We start from the raw sequence: 23,902 nt of genomic DNA, 5'->3' as shown, positions 1-23,902 counted from the left end.
TTAATTAGTGGTACAGCCTGCCTCATTTTTTTCTTGTTTTTAAACCAGTGTTTTTCACACCAGCATTCATCAAAGGGGATGAATGTTTGCGCTTCCTACCAGGATTTCAACATTAGTCTTTCCTCAAATTTGCAGTTCACTTCACCAAACTGATGGCAAATAACACATAAATCTGTAACATGTAAATCTGTTCCCATTTCTCTTAAGAGAATGAGTTAGACAGAAAAGGTTTTCCTGTGCCAGGTGAGGTGTCCCTGGGGCTAATGTGTATGCACATTTTTTTTTATTTCATCCCATTATAATAATAGAGAAAATGCACTGAAGTCAAAGTTAAGTATGAAGTTTAAAAAATGTAAAGCCATGACTTGCAGCTCTTGTTCTTGTCAGTTGCAAAAGCTGAAAAATTCATCAAGAGGACAGAACTGTAGTAGTTAGTTTTTTTGTTTGTTTTTTTTTTTTTCAAAGCTTAGGTATAAGGTCCAGCTGACCTTCCTATGGTAAAATAAAAATAGTGAATACAGTAGTATGGTTGATGTTCAGAGCCAGAGGTGGTGCTTTTACTCTGAAGGAGTCTGGACCGGAACTGAATTTTCTGCTGCCTGAAAAACACGCCCACTTCTTCCGGCATTAGAATGTTTGGCGGGACGCGGGTGATGAAAAGTTTTTCAGGCTGGGGAGACAGCAGCAGTCGGTAATGAGCCAAAGAGAGAAGACAGCCGGAGAGAGGAAACGCCCGGTGCCCGTTAAAGTGTTGTCGGCTCAGCTGAGGGCGGCGGGGAACCGGAGGACAGCCGACAGCGGGGATGCGTATGTTATCAGGCCGGGTGGGGGTCGCTCTCTGCTGGTCTCACTGGTGTGGATGCAGGGAACTGTGCTGGAGGTCCAGCTGGACAGAAACACCGTCCTGCTGATGGATGAGACGGGAACCTTTGCTGTTCAAGGCGTCAACAACATCCCCAAAGGGAAGCCATGTTTGTCCCAAGGTACGTAAAGCAGAATGAAGCTGGTTTCTGGTTCATCAGTAAGACAGTTTAAAAGCTGGAGACTGTTTCAGGTGTGGTACACCTTTGTTTAAATTTCCTACAGAAGTACACAAATCAGGTCTGGGTATAAGAAAAGTAAAAGTAAATAATTCTGCTGTAGTTAAACTAGGCAACTCAACCAGGGCCCAAGACCCCCAGGGGCCCAAAAGGTCTCTAGTTTTGCTAATTGTTTGTTTGCAAATGTGCTGCAACAAACTATTATTATTTTCATTATTCATTAGTCTGCCTGTTACTCTCTTGGTTAATCGATTAATCTGCAGTGTATAAAATGTCAGAAAACAGTAAAAAATGTCTTGTTTTGTATGACCAACACAGTCAATTTACAAGAAAACAGAAAAAAGCAGAAACCTCTCACAAATAAGCTAGAATCAGAGAATACCTGCTTTTTTTTCTTCCAAAATTACTTAAAAGATGAATCAATTATCAAACTAGTTGAAGATAGTCGATTGATTAATTGGCTAATCATTGCAGCTGTAATGCGCAACATCATTATCATCAGACATGATCAGTGTCTTTTTTTTTTTTTTTTTCAAGCTCCAGCAGCCCCCAGCCAGGTTAATGCAGCCATGGTGGCTCTAGATTGTTTTAAACCTTCTTCTTTCCTCTGTCCAGACCATGTAAGACCAGTTAAGTCCTCGTCTAGATACAGAACCCTGAGAGTCTAAAGACTATTTTACAGGTCTATGTCCTATTTATCTGTGAAAATCAAACAAAATGTGATGTTTTGTTCTCCATCCAGATGTAGATCTGCATGTATCTGGTCTAATGTTGTCACAGTAGATAAACGAGAGTGTAATGAGTCTACTTTAAAATAAACACAGCCAATGTTTCTTCATTTTAATACCTAGCAAGCCTAAACACTGTTACCACAGAATGAGGCTGTTGGCAGATATTTTAAATTTCAGCACATTAACAATGGCTTCGTTCCAGTTTAGCCACATTCCTGAGCCTGTATGCACAGTACCAGGAACCTGGAGCTGGTACCATTGTTAACACCAGCATAAAATATGAAGCATTAATGTAGTTTGAGAAATAAAGGCTGAGTTTTTGTTTTATTGGAATGTTTTTGCCTTATTACAGACTTCCACCACTGCCAGTTCTGTGTGGTTTGTATATTAATATTAAGCACTGAGATCAGACCACAGTGTAGTCTGTTGTCTAATTCTATGATTCCTGGTTTGTTTACATGAAAGCCCACAACCAGCCCTGAGAATTGCAAATTGTGTGCAGGAACATACTGAGCGCACATGAATCTCTATCTGAAAAACATCCACATCTCCCTGTTATCACCGTCCTCGTTTCCTTCAATCTACCGTCACTGAACAATTGACCACCTGCTGCTGTTTTTACAGGCAAATATGTCATGGTGATGGGTGTCATCCAGGCCGTCTCCCCGGAGCCAGTCATCCGTGCGGTGAAGATGGCAGACCTCTCCGAGCTCGCCGCGCTTCACAGACGGATGTGGAAGCTGGAGGTGGAGGACCTGCAGCAGGTGCTGGCCTGAATGCAGAGCCGTCGGAGGAAACGCTGCCTTTCCTGGTGGTGGGACGACCTGCTCTTGTCATGCGTGTCCAGCTGGGTGTGCGGTATTGAAGTGAGTCTTGACAAATGGGGGAAAAAAAAACTACCTCACAGGACTGAACAGCACATTCTGCAAAGATGTCATGGCCCTGACCGGGAGGTGTGATGCAAGAGTGACAAAGACTTTGACATAAGAAAACAGTATTTACACTGAAGTGTGACGCTTAAATAACAGAAGTTATTTCCCACTTGGCTCCTGCTCCAATGAGATTAGAGACTTTTAGAGAAGAACTGGAGCTGTAGGCCCCTCTGCTGGATTTATAGCTCTAAACACATGTACCTGAAGTGCACCACCTCAGAACAGTTGCTAACACAGTTAATTTAAAGGGTTAAACAGGGTTAAAACAGAAGTTATCCAGCTAAAGGAACGATCCCTCCAACCATCTTCCTGAAATGATCGCTAAACTCGATCCGCTAATGCAGAAAAGGAACACCCACAGCGAGGCATCTTGCATCTTTAACTTATCTTTGGAAATTTCTTGTCAGATTGCAGCACTAAAATTATATTTGTAATTTTTTATTCATTAGAGTGGCTGTCAGATGGTTTTACAAATATTAAAGATGGTTGTTTGAAATATTAACCATGTTCATTTCTGCCTGTGACACAGTAGTGGGATGTGCATTTATACTCAGGTGTGTCCACTTCACAGTACTTTATATTTTAGAGGAAAACATTGTACTTCAGTATAATAATTTGACAGCTGTGGCTTGCAAAGACCTACGTATAAAATATATTATGAACTAAGATCTGATCCATTTTGAACTACACAACAGTTAAAAGCTGCTTATATATTAATGCATCAGTAAGAATAACAACAAAATATTATAGAATAACTCACAGGGGGAATTTTTTCTGAAATGAGGACCTTTCCATTTTATACTTTCAGTGCATTTTGGGAACTAGTTTTACTTGTAAAGGAATACTTTTACAGTGTGGTAGTACTATTAATTAAGGAAAAGATCTGAATACTTCCACCAGTGGTTACAGATGTGTAATAAAACAGCAGCTGATACAGATTATAGAAGAAGTTTTATTTGGTGTGGTGCCCATTACACTGGTAACACTATTAGATAAATGGAAAGTGAGAATGTCAACTGAACTCTCAATTTAAGTATTTCATACTTTTAACTTATGAAGGGTAAAACGTCTTTAACATATACTACAAACTGCTTATGAAAAGATGATTTGTTTTAGGTCAACTGTAAGAACACGTCTCTGATCAAGGTTTACACATGCTATTTTCATCACCGCTTTCAGATACTCTACTGAATGGTGCATAGCAAAGCTTCAGGTGTCTTACAGAATTTACCGTTAACGATAACACTCCTGTAGTACGAATCAGAGTAAACCAGCCACCAATCTGAGGGCCGGTCCTGAACAGCCTCTTTAAAATCATGCTGTGATCAGGCTAATCCCTGTGCACCTCAGAGGTCTTTAAAGGATCGCCTGACTCAAGTCTGAATACTGCATTACTTGCAAGCGAGCATAAGTACTGTCATCACATTATTATATAATGTCTTTAAGCAGAAAACTGTATTTTCCAAAGTCATTGTCATTTGGTGCTATAAGATGGTCTTTTCTGGCTTTGGCAAGTTTCATCAAAAGGAATTCCCTGCGCTCCATCCACTCTTTTAGTTCCTGCTCCCCGTGTGCCAGCTTACACAAGTCGTCCTCTGTGCACGTGCCTTTCAGGAACCTGTCGGAACACAAGGTAAAATGTCAAAAGCTACAGGGAGCAGACAGGTAACCAGAGACATACGCCTCTTTCACACAGAGCTCCTGGTAAATTGCTGGAATAGCCATGAGTTCCACATGCAGCTATATTCAGGAACATTGTTGTTGAATGGATGCTAACTGCCATAATACTCAAAAGAAGAAGAAGAGGGGCAAGGCCAGATGAACGTGTATGCTGCAGAAGATGGCGCTTGTTACTTTTTTTTTTACATGCTTGTTCCTGCAATGTACTTCATTCACAACACTGCTGCAACAGCATTTTCCCAGAAATGTAAGTGGGTCTCAAGGTGGGGAATTGGTGGCATAGATTTCAATGAATATCGATCCCTGCTCCCTTTCACACATGACGATATGCAGGTAATGCTCCTGAACATTTCAGGGATAGACAACGTGTGAAAGGGGCTATAAAATATTCCTTATGATAATCTCACCTCTCACAAACTTTGAAAGTGCCTGTGGGAAATCGATACTGCCAGCAGTTCTGATCATCCTCAGAGTTGAAAACTCTGTCTTTGTGTTTTTCTGAAGTGATGTGCTGCTGCCACTGTTTCTCACTGTTGCAGTTTTTACCACACAGCCAACAGTGATTGCCAGCCTGTGAAAACACACACACAGCAATCCCATTTACACAGATGACTAATTACCGTCTGTTTCTTAATCATTCAAATTTCTCACTGTTTATTCATCACTTGGTAAATAATTCAATAAAAACAAGATTCTATCAAAATGTTGACCCAATTTAACTGTTAGGCACTACAGTTTTCACTGCATGGACAGATTCTGTAAACTAAATGATTATCTGCTAAAAGCATTATCTACTAAAGCAAACACAACGCAGCTGCTAATAAGCTGGTGTTTTCATCACAGGGCAGTGTAACAGTTTAAGATCCTAAACTGATAAAAACAGAAAACTGCAACCAAAATTAGGCTGCAGGGTCTCACTAAAGCTTCCCTCTCACAGATGCAGTATAAATTCCGGAGATATGTCACAGAAGCGCTGTGACATATCTGATGGACTTTTCAACTCACCACTTCTTCAGCATAGTCTGTTGGCATATGGATCTGTTTGCCATTCTCCCTTACAGAGTTATTGGAGGTCTCTTCACCCCAGCCAGGCTTCTGAGACAGCAGCCACTGCTCATAAAGCTGATCCATATCTGGAACTAAATGAGGGGATAAAATGACTGTGATTACTTCTGGTGCATCACATGCTAATTAAGTTCCACTAATTAAATTCTACCATGTTAAGGGAGCCCATCTCTTAGACAAAACTCACTGTTGTTTTCCTTCATGTAGGTCCAAAGGTCTCTTTCTTCTACACTGTGAGCAAACGTGCAGTTCCCAATGTACTGACACTTCTTGCCAGCTGTCACGTGCATGCAAATCTAAGAGAGAAAAATCATTTGATGAACACTGCTGGAGATTTGGTTTAATCAGAAACAAACAACCTCGGGTTTAAAAACAACATACCTCAAATTGAGATGGGATAGGTTTTTTGGTTGGAAGTGGTCTGACCGTTGTCCACTTTTTCCTTTCATGGGAACTTACAAGCACCACCCGCCTGTCTTTTGCCCACCTGCGACAGAGAGACAGACGCAGAGTCTGTGCTGATGTATTGGATTGCACAGTTTCACTTATTGATTCGCCTCCTGTCCACAATTCACGAGTTTGAGACTTTGTAATACTCACGTGTGCCGCGCTTTTGCTGAGCAATACTTCTTGTTTCTGTCAGCTTCGCTGAGTTGGCCGTTTCTCCAGCACTGGCCGCAGACAAACATCATCTTCAGATTCGGAGGCCCAAACCTCCTCTGTGGATTGGAAAGCTGCTGATGACATTGGATTAAAATCTGGTCAAAATCTTTGATCAACACAAAGCAAGAGTGACACAAAAACACATCAAGCAATTTCATTTGAAGTCGGACAAAGTCAAATCTAATTGCAATGCTAAAGGCAATGCATAATAAACATATTGTCTATAAAAATCATAGTAGAAAAACACAAAACTTTAATGAGTTGTTAGTGAAATCACATTACTGAAGTTAAAAGTGATGAGCTGTATTAAAGGAAACCTCAGACTGACAGGAAATCAGGAACTGTGAGCAGCCAACAAACATGACAAATCAGGAACAGTCCTGATGTGCTTACCTGGGCTCCCTGCAACGACGATGTTGCACTCCAAAACTTCTTAGCCTCTTGGACAATACTTTCATGAGTGATACCTGTTATGATAAAAGAAAAAAATGAACAGTGGAAAAATACTGCAAAAGATGTTCTTGTTATCCAGTGGGAAATAACAGAACATTTTTGAAGAACCTTGGGACACAGTTCTTTTAAAATGCTGTACCTGGAACATTTCATCTGTGTTCCAGGTACAACACCATCCAGCCCCTGGACGGGTATTTTAAACAGCAGGCTTACCGAGCTCGTGCTGCATCATCCAGACCTTCAGCTCGATGAGGCTGTGTGCATAGAAGCAGTCGTCCTCCCTCACACAGCCGTAGCGGACTTCATGGCGACAAAGATCCAGCTGGCACTGAGGACTCAAGGGTCTGATTTTGGAATAACGGACTGTATTCTCCTTCAAAATGTGGACCAGGCACCTAAAAGACAAACAGGACAACAACGTCTACAAGTGTATCCTGCTCTCATCTTCTTCCCTCACATACTTGCAAAAGGTCTTGTTTGCTTTGGTAGATTACTTAAACCAGGATTTCATGAAAGGCTAATGATGGTTTCTGGGCTGTAAAATGTGAATCAACTTACTTATGATCCTCAAAGTCGTGCTTTGTCACTGGATGGGAGCAAAGTGAAGGTTCATCTTTGTTGGTTTTGCTGATTATTCTGGGCTTGTGGTCAAAGCACACCTGCAAATTTAACAATATGCATTTGGAAAATTTTAACATCTCACCCTGCAACATACAAGTGAATACCATCAAACATCATTCTGAAATTCACTAACAACTGATTTGAGAAGACCAGCTACTAATGAGCACCAGAGAAACAACAACTAAGCGAAAAATGAATCTCCAATGAAAGAAGCGCCAGTATTATATTTCTCACATTTTTGCATTTGATGGCCTTATTTTTAAATTCTGTTCTGGATAAAACAAAAAGGCTCATTGTGAACAACCATCTGTTGTCTGGACAACAGGAAAGAGTTTCTCGTAGGAAACCTCTTTAAAGTGAATATCCATTTACAACAAGACAGACAAGCACACCCCCCCCCCCCCCCCTACAAAGGAATGAAACACAATGCTGCCAATGGGCGTCATTGACAAGGTCTCCACTGCAGTTAGAGGTCATACGAGTTTTGAAATAAGAAATGAAGTCTAAACTCACTCCACAGAGAAACATGAATATCCCATGATGCTCCTGCAAGATCTTGGGGACAGTCAACCTGACATTGGAGTTGGGCCCGTATGGATCGAAGAGAAGTTCTCTAGAGATAAACCCTTTTCGCTCTAGAGTCCACACGTCAATCTCTTCCTGGCAGTATGCAAATGTGCAGTGGCCAGGGTACAGGCACTCTTTCCCAACAGCCACCTCTGAAAAACACAGGTAACATTTTAACACCAGCTGTTATCCTGACTTGACATGTGCGTGCAATGACAGCAAAGTGTGAAAAGTGCCAGAACAAAGAAGCAGATGCTCCCAGAATAATGTGACTATTTGTGTATGATAAATGAGCATAGGCAGGGCAATAAAACAAAGAACATAATGGTGATTTGTTTTTTTTTTTTTGTTTGTTTTTTTTTTTTTACAAATATGATGGGAAGTGTTTAATGTCCCAGGTGAAAAACATGATACTTATACTTTGAAGAGTGTACATGTTTGTGTTGTATTTCTCATCTTAAAGTATATTTAAGTGTACTCAAGTAGTCCCTGAGTACTATCTGAGTAATACTTGAGCAATAAACACACTTGCAGTACAATTGTATTATATCACCAATGTGTTGGAAATATACTTAAATATGCTTAAAATGAAGTGAAATTAAAGTACACATTAATTAAGCATGCTAATAGTGTACTACAAAGGACTTGGAAATAAGCATTCTTTATTACTATCAAAAAATGTAATTAATTTAGTAAGTAAGTAATTTAGTAATACTTTGTGACCAAAAAAAATGTGCACATGTATAAATGTCACCTTTGCAAATGTAATAAGGTCCAACATATTGGGTTTTTGTTGGTCTGGGCCGGATGAGCTTCCACGTTTTGTCTGGCGAATGTTTGATTCTGCCGAGCAAAGCGTCCTTTTTGCATTTGTGCTCCTCTGTATGAAGTGTGTAATCCAGCACACCAGGCCCTGTGAATATATAGAACAAGCCCCACATTAGACCAAGGACACAGACCACACACATACACAACTGGACTGTAACAATAATTCCTCACCAGTTTTCACGTAGCAAATTGAGCACGCTTGTTTGAATTCATGTGTTTCAGCTAAGGGGTTCTTTGCTAAATCCACAGCAGCAGGAAGACCCTTCACTTCAGGCATACCCACAGCCATTCCCATTGGGGTTTCATTATTGTTTAGCTGTTAAAAAACATGAAATATGACAAAATATAAGTCTGTGTAAAATGCCTGGGCTGACAGTACCTAATAATTAACACTATAAACAAAAGTTACCTGTGGAATGAATGAACTCGGAGCATAATCTGAAATTGGACACGAGGGGAGAAAAAGGCAAATTGATTAAGAAGGTTAAGTGTTGGTCAGATGGTATTTTTTGTAATAGTGACATGTACAATTTTATTTTTTTGTCACCCCATAATTAAGCAGATGAGGTAACAAAATAGCATACCTGTTTTGAAGTCTGTTATGGTGAGACTATCCAGAGAGTCCAGTGGTGGGGGGAGGGTATCAAAAGTGTCCATACCAAAATACGCACTAGACCCTGACTTGTGATAAAGTGGGGGCAGAGTTACGGTGCACTGCTGGCCACTGTTGTGCAGAAACGGGTTGATGTGAGAAGGCATCAGGAATGGACTTGACATGGAACTGCCTGAGGCAATACTGGTTGGCAAAGGAAGAGGCCCCTTCACTGTGGGTATAACCTGAAGGAAGAGACAAACAAAAGTCACACTTTTGTTCAGATATCAACGCGTTGTCACAGTTTATTCATCAATGAGACCCTGCGGCCATACATGCTCGCTAACCATGGCTGATTCGGGGCCAGCTTGGTCCAGTAGATCATCTAGGTCATCCCCAATGATGTCCGTGTCAAAATCTTGACTGGGTTGAAGCATCGGGCAAGGCTTACTGGTTCTGCACCCATTAACAAATGTGGGAACAGGAAGAGCGACTGACGTGGGTACGGACACAGGCAGGGGAACTGACTCGAAGCCTGGTGGCTCAGACGGGGTCACAGATGAGATGCTGTTGTTGGGCGGAAGTTCGTCCACCATTGCGTCATTTAGAGGCGAGTGAGATGCCGCTGGGGCTTGGATTGGAGCTGGGACTGGAGCCACAATACTGCTATCCTGGGTCAACTGAGGCACTTCTAAAACACATCAGGGAAAACAGGGTGAGTGGCGGATGTTCTGACTCCCTTTAATTATCAACTCAAAGCTGTATTAAGTATTAAACTTACCAATTTCTATATCTTCAACTGAAGACGAGCCATGGGAAAACTGAATAAATGCAGAGGAAGTTCAGTGAACAATGTGCTTCTTGAGAGAGCATAGATACGCATTTGCGACTGTGTAGTGAAAGGTTGTTGCTTACCTTCTCACATGATGCATCTTGATAACTTGATCCTCGCAAAACATTCAAGGCAGGCTGTTAAAACAGAAAAAAAACTAAAATAGCTTAATTAAATAATGTTTTTATGTCCATTTTACAATACAACAGCCCTCATTTTACGTGCAAAAACTATATTTTTGCACAAGTTTCTCAATTTTTACCATAAATCTGAGAGTATAGATTCAAAAGTGTTATGACACTAACTGTAATAAAGAAAAAGAAGATATTCCAGAAAAATATGCCAATAGTCATGAATAAGGTTCCTGAGTCACACATACCTTACTCCTTATATAAGCTTTACGGATTTTCAATCCCAGAATTTTGGCAAGGTCCTGAGTCAGCTGTGTGACACTGGAATCCTGGAGAAACAATAAATTAATGTTCAGGTTTCCCACTCGTTTCTACAGATCATTTTCCAGGACTATTTCAATCATGATCTAGCTAGTATGACAGACAGGGATTGTGCCAAACACTTATATGTTCCTTACATGTGGTTCATTCTCGGCTAAAGGAAAATAGGACAATATTGAAATAATTTTCTAGGACAGTTTACGTTCTCTCTCATTTTTCCCACGCGTTTTCCATGACTGGACATGTGGGAAAAACCAAAACGCCAATTACACCAAAGGTGGACCTACATCAGTGTTACCCGAAATGTCTTCATTCAAACTAAAGGTAGTGTACACATGTCACATGTCTGAACTGATCTTATAATGTAGCCTCTGGACTCCGTGTCAGGCATGTCAGAAACATCACGCCTGTATGGAATTTCAACTTTTTGTCAACTTTGCTGGGAGATAAAAGTGAGTGAATTTCCTGCTATCTTAATAAATGACCATAAAACAAACAGGTTGCGCCTTACCTGAGGCACTGCTAGAGAGCATTTGGCAACAGCCTCATAGGCCTCTTGATGTCTCCCCATCTCCTTCAAGGATTTTGCTTTTCTGTACAGTGCTTTGTGGTTCCCCTCGTTCAACTGGAGAGCCTTTTCACAGTCTTCTAATGCTTGGTCATACAGTCCCTAAGAAGAACAATATATCCAAGAGTTACAAAGGCTATACTTAACCATAGTGGTGTAGTGAACACCAAACAACGACACCACTCTGATCATAAATTGACTTTACGTGTTCAGTGACTTGTGTCAGGTATGGGTGTCGTTTCCCTGAAGACATCAGAGTGGTTTTTTACCGCCATGTAACATATTTCAAGGCAGCCAAACACTGACAGTGAAGAGAGACTGAATGTTCCTCTAAAAGCACCAATGTTCCCCAAATTGAAGTTTTCTCAAGTGAGAAATTATGTGAAATACACCTACAGCGGCTTGTTCATATGACACTAAAAGATACAGATATAAAAATTTAGCACTGCAATTCATGATATTGAATTTTATTATAACAAAGTATAATGAATGTGATATGTAGTATAAGTCACTTCATTGTGCATGCAATGCACACCTTTCAGATGGATCATTATTCTATGTATTTATAAGCAATTCATCAACTTCCTACCTTATTAATGCATTTTGTTTATTGATCCATCTTTGCCTGACAACCAAATTATTGCACATCTCATTGAACCTCAAAGCATCTCATTATGTTGTCAAACTAAGGTTATTGCATTCTGTGTAATAAGAGGCTAGCAAATACATCGCTGAATATAGGAAATAGTTAAGAGCAACAATGTGTTTTGGCTTTGAAATGAATAGTACGTCGTTATTTTCTTTCTTGCCCAAGCTTAGATGAAAGATTGTATGCAGATGCAGTGATTTTTCTGGTGTTTTGCCACCATGAAGTTGCCAAAAAAGCACAAGTGCATCTAGCATTAATAGTGGCTTTGTTCCATTTAGGTGTGCCAATGAGTCAACATGCATAGTGCCAGGGCCCAGGAACTGGTACTTCAACAGGCCAATCAAACACACAATGTTGATCAAGTGCACATCAAAAAAAAAAAGTCAGTTGTTTGGCATTGTTTTGGTCATTTACGATATGCTGTGATATGCTATGCTGATATGCACGTCTCAACAAAGCCAGGTATGGTAGATGCTGACTAGCAGGCTAAAAGTAAAGAACCCTTCTAAAAAGAAATGTATGAGAAACTGAGGACAAAAAAGTGGTACCAAACAGAGCTCTTCTTTTTAAAATGCAGGAACATTAAACAGCTTAATATATTCACATTTTGTGAACTGAGTATTTTGGACTTGTACTATTTAGTTGCATAGTTAACTGTTTAGTGAAGTCAAAAGGAGAGGGAATTCAAAGGGACTGAATTTGAACAGAGACCCAAGTGTGACAGTCACCACCTGCTTACCGGAACAATGTTTAGGTACGCAGCAGCTCGATTTGCATAAAGCTTTTCCAGCAGACCTGTTGGAACACAGATGTCTTCTGAGTCAGCATACTCTGCTATACTCAAGGCTTCGGTGTACATCTCGATGGATTTCGTCCATTCCCCTTCTTTAAATACGTCATTTCCTTCTCCAAAAAGATTCCACACAAGATCCTTAATGAACACCTGAGAATTTAAAGAGAACTAAATCAGTACAAAATAAACAGAGTGCAGACCACTTGTCCTTTTATTAAGGCACCTTTATTCTGGGAAGAAAAAAATCACAGGTTGCCCTTTACACGACTCAGTCATCGTGCCTAAATCAGTTTAAGTCAATATAGCTCAAGTGTTGATATAAGAAGGCAGCCGGAAAAGCCACATTAAAATTGACATAGCTTACCTCATACTGCTCTTGACTCCCAGGAAATGGAAGGGTTGATCTAAAAGGGAGTTAACAAAAGTTCCCATTACAAACAAAATTCTCAGCAGAACAACAACAAAAACTCGAGTGAGAAGTAACAGTTTTGATTAGAGTTTGGGAGCATTCAGAGCTGATAAATTTTAATTCAGTACAAAGTAGGACTGTAACTAACGATCATTGTTATTACTGATTAATCTCCCACTTATTTCTCAGTTAGTCATTTGGTCATTCTACACATCTTGTTTTTCTTATTTATCAGAATCAAACGCTTGAAGCAGCATAGCCGTCAATACATTTAAATGAACAACAATACATTATTGTTGTATATTTTGGTTTAATATGTGCTTCATCAATGAATATTGCTAGTACTTCAGTTGATACTGTATGTTCTGTTCCGCTTTGTCATTAAAAATCAGATATGAACTTCAGACACAGGGACATTAGGACAGGAAGGGGTGTGTGTGTGTGTGTGTGTGTGTGTGTGTGTGTGCGCAAGTGATTAATATCAGCAACAGTTATTATTCATTTGGTGCATTGCTAAATCATGCAGATCACTTGTTTGGCTTAAAACTAGCTTTATAATCAGAGGCTGTGCCATGAAATGTTGTGGTTAATAATCACTGTGAAGCTGTTATATCGTGATGGTTTCTAGTTCTAGCTGTCTGGCATTAAAAGTCGCCTTTCGTCTTGCACAGTGGACTATGAGAGTAACAAAGTTTTAGTTATTTGTCTATGGTGTTTAGGTTCATATACAATAAATGAAACCAACATATTTACTAAATTATATGGCTCCTTAAAGGGGAAGTACATTTTGTGAATCCATCTTAGACAAAACAGCATGACATGAGTGAAGTTCCAAGCTGACTGCACAGTGATGATGTGCAGAGTGGTATTTTAAGTATCACTTTTGTTTTAACAAGAAAAGCCCATCAGATTAGATGAAATGCAACACTGCACTGCCTGACAGGGCTCCAAAACAATGTGGACATGCTTAAGAGTCTGCATGAATATAAATGATCAGATCAGGAAAATATCCCACATTAAAAACAAAACTTAAGTAAAGCCTGTAAACAGCGGGCTGGCTGACACCCAGCTGATCTGAACAACAATACTTGCCACAACAAATCATTCTTACATTATGCAATCGAAGCCGTTGCATCAAAAAGACAAACAAACAAGGGCAACAGTGGCATAAGATCTTGTGAAATCCCAGCTTATGTTTTAGTTATCCTATATGTCCAAGATAGTGTGATTAGAAAGACTAGTGGGCATGGCAAGATTAGGGAGTATCAAGCATAGGATGAGAGCAGTCATTAAGCTTTACACATGTGTGCTTACTTATTAGAGTATGAAGTACTATATTAGTAAAGTTCAGTTACTTTGGGATCGTTTGAGAGAGAGCTGTCCCAAAACACACAGACGCTTTGGTCTATTAAAATAGACCAAACAGCAGCAACAGAAAATAGTGAAAACTGTCCTTCAGAGTTTCCCAAAGCCCAAGATCACATCCTCAAATGCCTTGGTTTCACCACAACACAAAGATATTAAGTTTACTGTCACAGAGGAGTAAAGAAACCAGAAAATAGCCACATTTCAGACGCTGGAATCACAGAGTTTTGACTTTTGTTTCTAAAAAATGATTAATCGATTACAAAAATAGTTGGTGATTAGATTAAGAGTTGACAACTAATCAGTTAATCATTGCAGCTCTAGACCTAAGCCAAGACACTTACTGGATGAACTGTAGGCCCTTCTGAATCTCCTGCCAGCGACTCCTTCTGTCCTGACACGGTCCGGACATGTTTGTGTGTTTTAATATCACCTCTTCAGTCAGCACCTGCCATGAAAATACAGAGTATAACATCAAGTGGTGACAGTCACTAGCAAATCACAACGACAGGATCAAACCAGTCCTTGCTTACAATCAGTCACCATCAGCAGGTTGTCCAACTGGTTAACTGCTGGAGTGTCTGTAATACGTAAAGTCTTTATAAGTTTTATCCTGCCTGCTTTCAATGTCCCGAGCTTCCGCATTTAGTCATGACGACATACGTAAAGTTCCGGAAATTAAACCTCAACATTTTCCTTAGCTTGCGAGCTGATAACGTTAACAACACAGTTGCTCGCCGTGCAGTATAATCAATATTACCAAGAAAACTACACACCTGAAGCTGTGGGCTATAAAGGGTCCACTTATCGACCCGGGGAAACTGTTCCAACATAGCATCTGTATGCAGGAAGTCCATCATCGGACATCATTTCGATGGTACTGACTAATGACTCTCAGCTTTAGGCGTCTATACTCTAACACATTTAAATATTTCGCTATTTACGAATAAAAAACGTTTACCCGCGATGCTTAAATAGTTGGTATTGGAGTAAGTACTAACTGTCGTCCATTTATCGTGTCATTATCATGGTTTGATAAGGACTGCAGCCACATCGCCTTAAATCGCCAAGTCAAACAGTCAGTTCTGTCACTTCAAAGCTAATGTTTGTTGTTTTCACCATTAGACTTAACACTTCTTCAACTAGCTGCTAAATAAATGAGCCAGGAAGATGGCGATAGCTTGAAACGGTTGCGCCGTCCTGTTTTTATTCGGCAATTAGTAATTTAACTTTGTACTTGGCAAACTTTTGTGTATATAAGCTTTCATCGCTAAACAATCATATCTATTGTCAATACGGGCCGACTGAGGAAAAAAGCATCCTTAAAATCAAGTTTAATGGCTGAGGAAGCGCCTCGTAGGGAGAGGTGTCCGATAATGGATGCATGACAGTTAGCGCACGTGTGTTACCCGCGGCTTGGGACCACCGAGTGTAGACTTCTCGTTAGCAATCATCATCTGCTAGCAAAGGTTAGCAATTTGAAGCTCACACTTTAACCACAAACAACACACAAATACTCTTAACTGGTAAAACTCAACTGTTTCCTCCGAAGCTGGAAACACACTGACCTAACAAGCTACATGACGTTACTCGACTAAGTTTCTAGGAAGTAGACTGAACCTAACAAAGCATTGGCATGTCCAAGTTAAACTAGTTCCCCAACGCAAACAATAGCGACAAAGCAAAATATGTTTAGCTGCTGCTTGAGAGCTGGTAAATATCAGACAAATTATTCAACAATGGCTGCTGTACATACTTACATGAATGGATCTTTATTCCGAACAAACCTCAGGTGGGTTATCTAAAAGGAGGGAAACAGATTTTTTGTTATAACGTTAGCTAAGACAACTTGGCTTGATGTGCTGTATCGCTGAAGGCCGCCCTTTGCTTCTTCTTCTTCTTCTTCTTCTTCTGAGATCGAGCGAACATCGACTTAGGTGCACTGCTGCCCCCTACATAACGTGGACGTAAATGACAATATTTCACACAAAAAATGACTGCAACTTCAACAAGCATGGTCAATATGCAACTAACCAATAATTATGTTTAGAATAATCATCATCATCATAATCATCGTGTTGTTTTTATTACTATTGTTATTATAATTATAACAATAATAATAATAATAATAATTATTATTATTATTATTATTATTATTATTATTATTATTATTATTATTATTATCCATTTAAAGTATTAATGGGGAGGTGAGTTGTAAAGTCCACCCAGTACTCAGGCACAAATAATGACATTCACTGAGCTCAAGGTGGCGCTAGTATAAACAATTTTACATTTTCACAATATTCTTGAAAACAATGAAACTGAGTCAGGATCATCTACTGATAATCTAAAAGTTATCACTGATATTTTGATATGTCAATCTGTTTTGAAATTATATGTTTTAAACCTGTGTCTTTCAGTTAAATTTTACATAAATGCTCACAAATCAAAATGGGGTGAAGCGATCATAACCAGATTGTTTGAATGCAAGGTCTGAGCCTTGCTAAGCAGTCTAAGGATATTCTGCCTCTAGGGGGGACCACAAATGTAAAAAACATATATCTCATAATTGGGCGCATGGATTCATACAAAATCTTTTTCGCAAAATCCAGGGTCATGACTTATTCAATGTATACAATTTAGGAATGATTAATTAAAGTGGATGTGGCTTATTACAACCAATTAAAAAAGTCTAGATCTTTTTCACATTCCAAACTTTAAAACGTCTAAATACATCATCTATCCATCCTACAGAGCTGGAAATCTTTCATCACATGCATTGAGCTATGGCAAAATTTTGCCTCACTGCAACCTGTGGTCAATTCAGAAGTCCATCACTTCAAAATATGCAAAATATATTAACATCTATATCTCCACAAGTCTTCAGTCAAATGCTACCAGCACTGACGCAGACATTCTTTGGATACTGAATGTCATGTTTGGAATGGTATTCAGATATGTCAAATGATGAGTCTGCAGTGACATGCACTGTCTTACTGGAATTAGTGCAGTATGCACAACATTTTCCACTTTGCCAAATGTGCCATCAAATTTCACTAAAATATGTGACAATACATAACATTCAACTGATTTTCTTCAGTTACACTTTTGGGAATATTTTAAGATTTGTGAAACTGTTCTCTCTGTCTTCTGCTTGTGAGGTGGTTTCGGCTTCCTCTGGGTCCAGTGGGCAGTGTTAGGGAGGGTGTCAGGAAACGACTTGCACCTGGTTTGTTTAGGCCTGAGTCTATTTTTGTGACTTCCTTGTTCATCTCTTTTTATTCTCCTCCTCTAACGCCTGCCCCAGCTGGATGTTTCGGGGCAAAATATCAGATGATCGTTAAGTGTCAGAGATGATTAAGTTGTTCAACGCATTAAATTATGAACTAAGTTAACTAAGTTAATGTTTACTATCAACTGCTGTTGGTACCTGCTGTGTTGTCCTGACAGTCCAGTGGTGTAAACACATACCCTGTAACAGTGAAGTTCAAATCCTGCTTAGCACCATCTTCCTCTTTTTTGCTGCTTTTGCTGTTTCCAAACTCAAATTTTAAATGTCCCGTGACAAATTGTATAATTAATATAATTTCTTATTATCTTATCTTTTTCTCTGCTAAAAGTGGCTGTGCAGCAAAAACCGTAAGACCTGGGAACACCAAAAAGTGGTTGGGGGTTTGAAATAAATTCCACACACCACTCAGGCACATATAATTACATTCACTGACCACAAGGTGGCGCTGAAATATTCAACCTTGCAGTTTCACAATTATCCCTAAAACAGATTGGCCTAGAGTCAAAGTTCTTTCATTATTATAATCTCTCAAATCTCCAATCTGCTTGGACCCCGATTATTGCTGCTTGCAGCTGTAATTATTATGTAAATATTATTATTATTGCTATAGTAGAAGCAATATTAGTAGTCATAGAGGTATTTGTATATTATATTGATTTTCAGATTTAAACAAAAATAAAATCAATTACATATACAAGTTTTTTCATGCACGGGCCTACATTTAAGTTGCTTATTTGTTACATTGCAGTAGTTTCATTTAATTTGCCTTCTGTGTATGCTAATGAGGATGATTTCCTTGTACGTAACGGCTGACTGTGTGGATTAAATGTGTTTGCCTTTGAGCCACACGATGTGCATTATTGTTTTGTTATTTGCAAACAAAACAAACCAGTGAGCGCACAGGAAATGGTTTTCTTCAGGCAAATGACAGAGCGCCACCACGTCAAGGAAATGAAGCTCGAGCCTCTCAGACCATGTGCTCCTGCAAATGTGGAACTGTGAACCACAAAGTAGAAGCGCGGGACATCCAAGAGTGAGCTTGTGATGGTCGAAGAAGATGAAGAAGAGTTTATATTTTTTTGCAATTATTTTCAGTTTTAATTTAATTTTCATGTTAGTGAAGTTCAGTTGTGTTGTTTTAAATTACAGCACATCCAGTGATTAAAATGTTTTTGATAAAAAAAAGTAGAACAGCAGTAATCATCCCCTAAAATGGTTACCTTGCAGAGTTTCTTCCACTTTCTGCATTTTGTCAGCCATGTGTGAAATGCCAAACCCATTACGCCAAAGGGAAAACAACAGTCCAGAGTTGAGTCAGTCTGCATTTTAACTCCCCTGGATCAATTGTGTTTTGTAATGTGTTTTGTGTATTATTTCCTCAAGCACACCCAGTTTGCTCTTTAAAAAAGAGTAAAAATGAAAATCATAACCCCCTGGATGTTTCTCAGGCTGAAACCCCTTTTGTCCAGTGCTTCTCATTTATCCTGAATAATGTATTTTTGCATATTACCTCACCTTCAGCCTTAAAACAGCACTGAACACCATAAACCGCAGGATTTTGCGTTCAGTTTATGTCACATTTGTAGCTTATTCACGCTTCACACTGACATTTACATTTTCAGTCAGGTGTGTTCAGCTTGATACGATCTAAATGTTGACTGGATGATTTTTGACAATGGATTAGTTTACCTGAAAATAATCAGATATGCAGGGAGTGAGGGACGTGTCTGCTCCTGCAGCACAGTCATCATGGCAGCTTTAATAACTGCCAGGAGGAGGCGCTTATCTCACTTTGTGCAGAAGCATCACTGAGGAACTGAATCACACAAAAAACCTAAAACTGTGAATATGTCCCCTGTTATCAAAACCGAAAGCGTGCGTCTTTTATGATTTAGCTGCCCTGACATTACCACATTATGAATGAATGAATGAGTCCAGTGTGGCTGAGCTGAAAATATACACTGAGAAAACATAATAAAAAGATGAAGTGCAATGATATGACACAATTCAAGCCCTTTTCCAACCAGATGTGCAATTTGTCAAATAAACAATCTCAGCTGTTAAACTTAGACACATGGAGTTCTGCTCAGTAAATCATACTGACAATAATAATAGCTACAGTATGTTTGAGTGTTTGTTTTATGAAGAGAAGGCCTATTCTAATTCACCCTGCTGACATGTTTATTTACAAGGGGAAGAAGATGGATGAGAGGCTTGAGTCTGGAGGAAAAACTATATTATTAGTGTATAATTACCATAATCTGCAAGTCTAGGTGCATTTGTTGTGAGGAAGTGGAAGAAGATATTGTGCTGCTTACTAGATATGTGCTGTGTGAGCAAAAATGAGCCCTGCAGCTCAGTGGGTTTTTTATTTTTTTATTTTATTTTTTGCATGCGTTTAATTCATTTCCCATATCTAGATGAACACAGGATATTCAGAAGGTTCAAAATGGCTTGAGTTTTATGTGCAAACCACTCTTCCAGAATTAGAATTAGCATCCAGAGTGACTCCAGCTTGTAAAATTGAAAGTGTCTGATTTGTCTTCCTGCCTGTTATGTAACACGGGGTTCAGTAAGAGAGTCAAAAACTTTTCTTTGCAAGCGTGTGGTGCAGGATTGATGCAGCATCCCAAAATTTCTACTTGTGCATGTTTGATTGATCCTGCAGCTCCCAAAAGTGCTCTATCTCTGTAAAACTCATCTTTTTATCTGGTCCAAAGCACTTGAATGCAGCATTTAACCTGTACCTGGACCAGTTGAGAGGAAGCAGCAAAAAGCTTCAGGTTGCTTCCTCTAGGGGGAGTATTCTTTCACAAACACTGGATTAGCTTCTGACCAATGGTGATGCTCAGGAGATTATTCTAACCTCGCCTAAAAAAAGCTCTCCACTCAATGCTACTCTCACAGAGCCCAAGTGACACTCATGTGGAGTTCGGCTGCCTGTTGCATGCCATGACTGCGTTTTACCGAATACTCCTCCTGTTAGCTGGTGAGTTGATTACTTACTTTATAGTGGAGTGCCTATTAGTGATAAAATGCAACAGGCTTGAAAAGGTATTTTAAGGAGACAGAGGGAGTCAGTGCAGGTAAAAGCACTGATGGTAAACTACTTGTGTTTACATGTGCACAATGATTTTTTGAGTGTGTTACTCTAAGAGAGCAAGCGCAAACTAACTTCATGGAATTTGCTCTATAAGATTATCAACTTTCATGTCAAGTGTGAAGCTGGTTGAGGTGTTCAGACAGAGTCTAGCTTCCTGGTGTTCATGAGGTGTGAGTAAGTAGAAAGTCAAGCCTGTGAGTCTTAATACTAATGTGCTGTAGCTCTGTGAGTTTCAGTGGGACGGCAGACACACAGATGAGTGTCTTTTGAAGAAACAGACTAAATTTTGTACTTTTATAGGTTTCTTAGATTCTGTAGCTATTTAGAAATGCAACTTTATGCATACCAATTTATCGGGTTTTTGCCATTTTTTTAGGTACACCTTGCAAAAAACAAATGCAGTCTCACACAACAGTCTTACAATTAATTAAGGTTGTAATGCTCAGTTTTTGGATAAACTTTTTGTAAAGGTTGATTCAACTGTATGGTCATATTGCTTTATACAGCGAGGTGTTTCTGTCTATTAAAATGATACGCTTTCTGAATACAGTCCAACAGCACCACAAACCACAGCCTTCAAAACGATCATAAACTTGAAGCGGCACCTCTGTAAGATAGTTGTCAGAAAAAGTAAAGATCACAACCATCATGAAGGTAGCATTCATTGCAGGACTGTTGTATTAGACTGCATTAGTTTTAGCAACTTTGGAACTAATAAACTCACATCTGGGAGGGTGGACAAAAGAAAAAGGAACTCATAACAATCTATTGAAAGACAATGACTCTGCAAAGAAGTCTTTATGACTGTGTCAGAGAGACAGCGGCGTTTCTGTTAATGTGTCCACCCCTGAATACTGTGCTGTGCATCAAAACCACATGACTGAGACCTGAGTTTGTTCCTCCTCTTTTTGTTGTTTATTCTCTTCACAGTGGCTGTGGCCTCTGCGGCAACACGCAGGTCCCAGCGGACAAAAAGAGGTTTACTGGAGCTGGCAGGAGCCATCAAATGCAGCACAGGGAGATCTGCCTTGGCTTACATGATGTATGGATGCTACTGTGGACTGGGGGGTCAAGGCTGGCCCAGGGACAGGGCAGACTGGTGAGGCAGCACCTTTAATCACACTCTTCTCAAACCTGAAAGGAGAAAATACGACACTGTAAACTCTGTTTTTTATTTCCAAGAATATCACAGCTGGACACCTGATGATAGTGTGTGCCAGAATGTAAACATTCAGGTTACACTCTATGTATGGTCCACCTATACATTATGCAATGCAAAAGATATAATTCAGCACGCAATGGTGATGTTTAGACCTCCCCTCCTCACGTGCCGTGTGCACATTATGACCTCCTCCTCCTACATGTATACACGCAGTTTCCGCTTCTGAATGAGTCGACTGAACCACAAATACTGGGCGATGGGATGGAAGGAGGGGATGGTGTCCAAATTCAGCAGACTCACATGGTCCAGTGGGTGCTTCAAAATAGGTCCAAAAATTCCACACCCAAATCCTAATTGCCGTCTCCTTCTTTTCCTTTTTCACCACAAGACATCAAACCCCCTCAAACCGGGTAACTGTTAACTATCTGTTGTGAAAACTCATGCTGCGATCCTACCCCGTCTTTAGAATAGCCGTGGTGTGATTTGAACCACCGGGCCGTGTAACTATCCACCCACTGCTCCCGTCACCCTGCCTTTTCTGGTCTAGTCAAGACTTCATCCTTCAAAATAAAACATTTATCACGCTGTTGATCTCTCTGTATGTAGGTGTTGCCACAGACATGACTGCTGTTATGGAGATGCAGAACTACTTGGCTGTCAAACCAAAACAGACCAGTATCAGTGGACGTGTGAGGACAAGACAGCTGAGTGTGGTATTTGCATTTTATACTACTACTATTAATACGAATAATACTTTTGCAAAGCATGATGCTTACCAGTATAACACACTGACATGGATAACCCGGAGAGTGAGACACAGATAAGGCTGTGTGTGATCTACAAATATCCATAGTGTTGATGAAATAATCATGAAGGCAGCTGATTGGATGGGAAAACAGGAAGTTTTTCATATGTATTTACAGCATTTTAAGCCCCCATAAACTACAGTAATTGCTGATTATAAATAGCGACAGCCTTAATGACATTTACACATTAAGGTACCAAAAAAAAAGCCGTCTGTTTATGATATTCTTGAACTAAATTAATGTGAAATTAATTCATTATATTTACAGTTGCTGTTTGTTCCTTGTAAGTTTATGTTCAGTAGCCCGATTTAAGTCATTTTCAGATGAATTGAGAAGCAAACTGAATAAAGCTGGACCTTCTGTGTAGCACTCACAACCAAGACTAGCATCAAGACAAATTTCACAGTGTTAAAAGGCTCAAAAACATGCATATTTACTGAAAATCCTCCTTACGGCTTCTCACTGTCACAAGACATTTTCGTGTATGCTCTTCGTTGCAGATGACTTGAAAGACAAATGTGAAAAGTTGCTGTGCAAGTGTGACAGAGACGCTGCCAAATGTTTGAGAAGAGCACCTTTCATCCGGAAATACGCCCTATGGCCAGATTTTCTCTGTGGTTATGTACATCCAATGTGTAATATTTACTGACGCATTAAATGCATCTGCGTGTCCTGTGTGCCTTCTGTAAATAAGACATGTAACAGTAATAAGGATAATGACATTGCTGTAAAATAGTCAAATATTTGTCTTATATTGTGTTTTTTTTTCATTATCAGGCTCTTTTAATTAAATTGTGAAAGCAATTTTGTTTTAATAAAAGACAAAACTACGACTGAAACCCTTAAAGAGTTTCCATTAAATGAATTCCTGCGGCTGCCTGGAAAGTCCTGAGGATTATGGAGGCAGTAGGTTGACTCAAAGAAAAGGCAACTTGAGCGTTTCTCTGCTGAAACTCAGTCACGGAGGTCAAATGTTAATCAGCGAGGGAAAGATCAGATAGCTGGTCCTCACAACAGTACTTGTATTTGTTGGACTAGTGAGCAGGGCATTGCCTGCCTTATAACTGTGACTCACTGTGCTTTGGGAATGTCCATGACTACACTCCATTCACTGAGGTTTCAAAAAAAGCTATTTGGACATGTAGTGAGCTAATAGGCAAACTGAGGTTTTCCTGGGTTTCTAATTTAAAGACTGCTGTGACACAAGTCTCTTTCCTTTTCCTATCCTTTTTTTTCTTACAAAACCCATTATGAAATATTTCAGCTAGATTGTCTGTGTTATTTCAGGGTCATCACAGC

General features: G+C 39.6%; 3 protein-coding genes across 5 annotated transcripts; 2 read left to right on the top strand and 1 right to left on the bottom strand.

Moving 5' to 3' along the window:
* The first annotated feature begins 659 nt into the window (after positions 1-659).
* rmi2 (RecQ mediated genome instability 2) lies at positions 660-3,622 on the top strand. Its single transcript, XM_041957674.1, has 2 exons — positions 660-983; positions 2,396-3,622. Exons 1-2 carry the CDS (start codon positions 695-697, stop codon positions 2,545-2,547), a joined length of 441 nt encoding a protein of 146 aa, XP_041813608.1. The 5' UTR covers positions 660-694; the 3' UTR covers positions 2,548-3,622.
* Positions 3,599-16,134, bottom strand: zc3h7a (zinc finger CCCH-type containing 7A). Of its 3 annotated transcripts, none has more exons than XM_041957672.1 (23): positions 16,001-16,134; positions 14,585-14,688; positions 12,831-12,870; positions 12,413-12,616; positions 10,968-11,126; positions 10,384-10,464; positions 10,088-10,141; positions 9,954-9,993; positions 9,520-9,863; positions 9,165-9,417; positions 8,990-9,018; positions 8,752-8,896; positions 8,507-8,665; positions 7,699-7,904; positions 7,123-7,223; positions 6,778-6,959; positions 6,505-6,578; positions 6,049-6,182; positions 5,830-5,935; positions 5,636-5,744; positions 5,389-5,522; positions 4,791-4,954; positions 3,599-4,321 (listed from the first exon to the last, which is right to left on the bottom strand). In XM_041957672.1, the coding sequence occupies exons 2-23, from the start codon at positions 14,650-14,652 to the stop codon at positions 4,132-4,134; spliced, it is 2,976 nt and encodes a 991-aa protein (XP_041813606.1). In that variant the 5' UTR covers positions 14,653-14,688; positions 16,001-16,134; the 3' UTR covers positions 3,599-4,131. The 3 variants fall into 3 exon arrangements, with proteins under 3 accessions (XP_041813606.1, XP_041813604.1, XP_041813605.1); XM_041957670.1 differs by having other exon boundaries at positions 3,600-4,321; positions 6,049-6,185; XM_041957671.1 differs by lacking the exon at positions 16,001-16,134 and adding an exon at positions 14,774-14,794 and having other exon boundaries at positions 3,600-4,321; positions 6,049-6,185.
* A 4,313-nt stretch (positions 16,135-20,447) lies between these two features.
* Positions 20,448-23,314, top strand: pla2g10 (phospholipase A2 group X). The gene is made up of 4 exons (XM_041957849.1): positions 20,448-20,521; positions 21,566-21,734; positions 22,404-22,510; positions 23,104-23,314. Exons 1-4 carry the CDS (start codon positions 20,485-20,487, stop codon positions 23,250-23,252), a joined length of 462 nt encoding a protein of 153 aa, XP_041813783.1. The 5' UTR covers positions 20,448-20,484; the 3' UTR covers positions 23,253-23,314.
* The last annotated feature ends 588 nt before the right edge of the window (positions 23,315-23,902 follow it).

This window comes from Chelmon rostratus, chromosome 17 (genome assembly GCF_017976325.1).
Source record: "Chelmon rostratus isolate fCheRos1 chromosome 17, fCheRos1.pri, whole genome shotgun sequence".
In the NCBI taxonomy this organism is placed as follows: domain Eukaryota; kingdom Metazoa; phylum Chordata; class Actinopteri; order Chaetodontiformes; family Chaetodontidae; genus Chelmon; species Chelmon rostratus.
The sequence above is the reverse complement of the archived record's forward strand: the minus strand, read 5'-3'. Positions and strand labels throughout refer to the sequence as shown.

Bases quoted from the DNA above. Each gene is read 5' to 3' on its own strand.
- rmi2 (XM_041957674.1), top strand. From the start codon at position 695: ATGAGCCAAAGAGAGAAGACAGCCGGAGAGAGGAAACGCCCGGTGCCC. The intron at 984-2,395 runs GTACGTAAAGCA...CTGTTTTTACAG, and splicing joins GAAGCCATGTTTGTCCCAAG to GCAAATATGTCATGGTGATG.
- zc3h7a (XM_041957670.1), bottom strand. From the start codon at position 14,652: ATGTCCGGACCGTGTCAGGACAGAAGGAGTCGCTGGCAGGAGATTCAG. The intron at 8,666-8,751 runs GTGAGGAATTAT...ATATATTCACAG, and splicing joins AATTTGCTACGTGAAAACTG to GGCCTGGTGTGCTGGATTAC. The intron at 5,936-6,048 runs GTGAGTATTACA...TCTCTGTCGCAG, and splicing joins TCAGCAAAAGCGCGGCACAC to GTGGGCAAAAGACAGGCGGG.
- pla2g10 (XM_041957849.1), top strand. From the start codon at position 20,485: ATGACTGCGTTTTACCGAATACTCCTCCTGTTAGCTG. The intron at 20,522-21,565 runs GTGAGTTGATTA...TTCTCTTCACAG, and splicing joins AATACTCCTCCTGTTAGCTG to TGGCTGTGGCCTCTGCGGCA. The intron at 21,735-22,403 runs GTGAGGCAGCAC...CTCTGTATGTAG, and splicing joins CCCAGGGACAGGGCAGACTG to GTGTTGCCACAGACATGACT.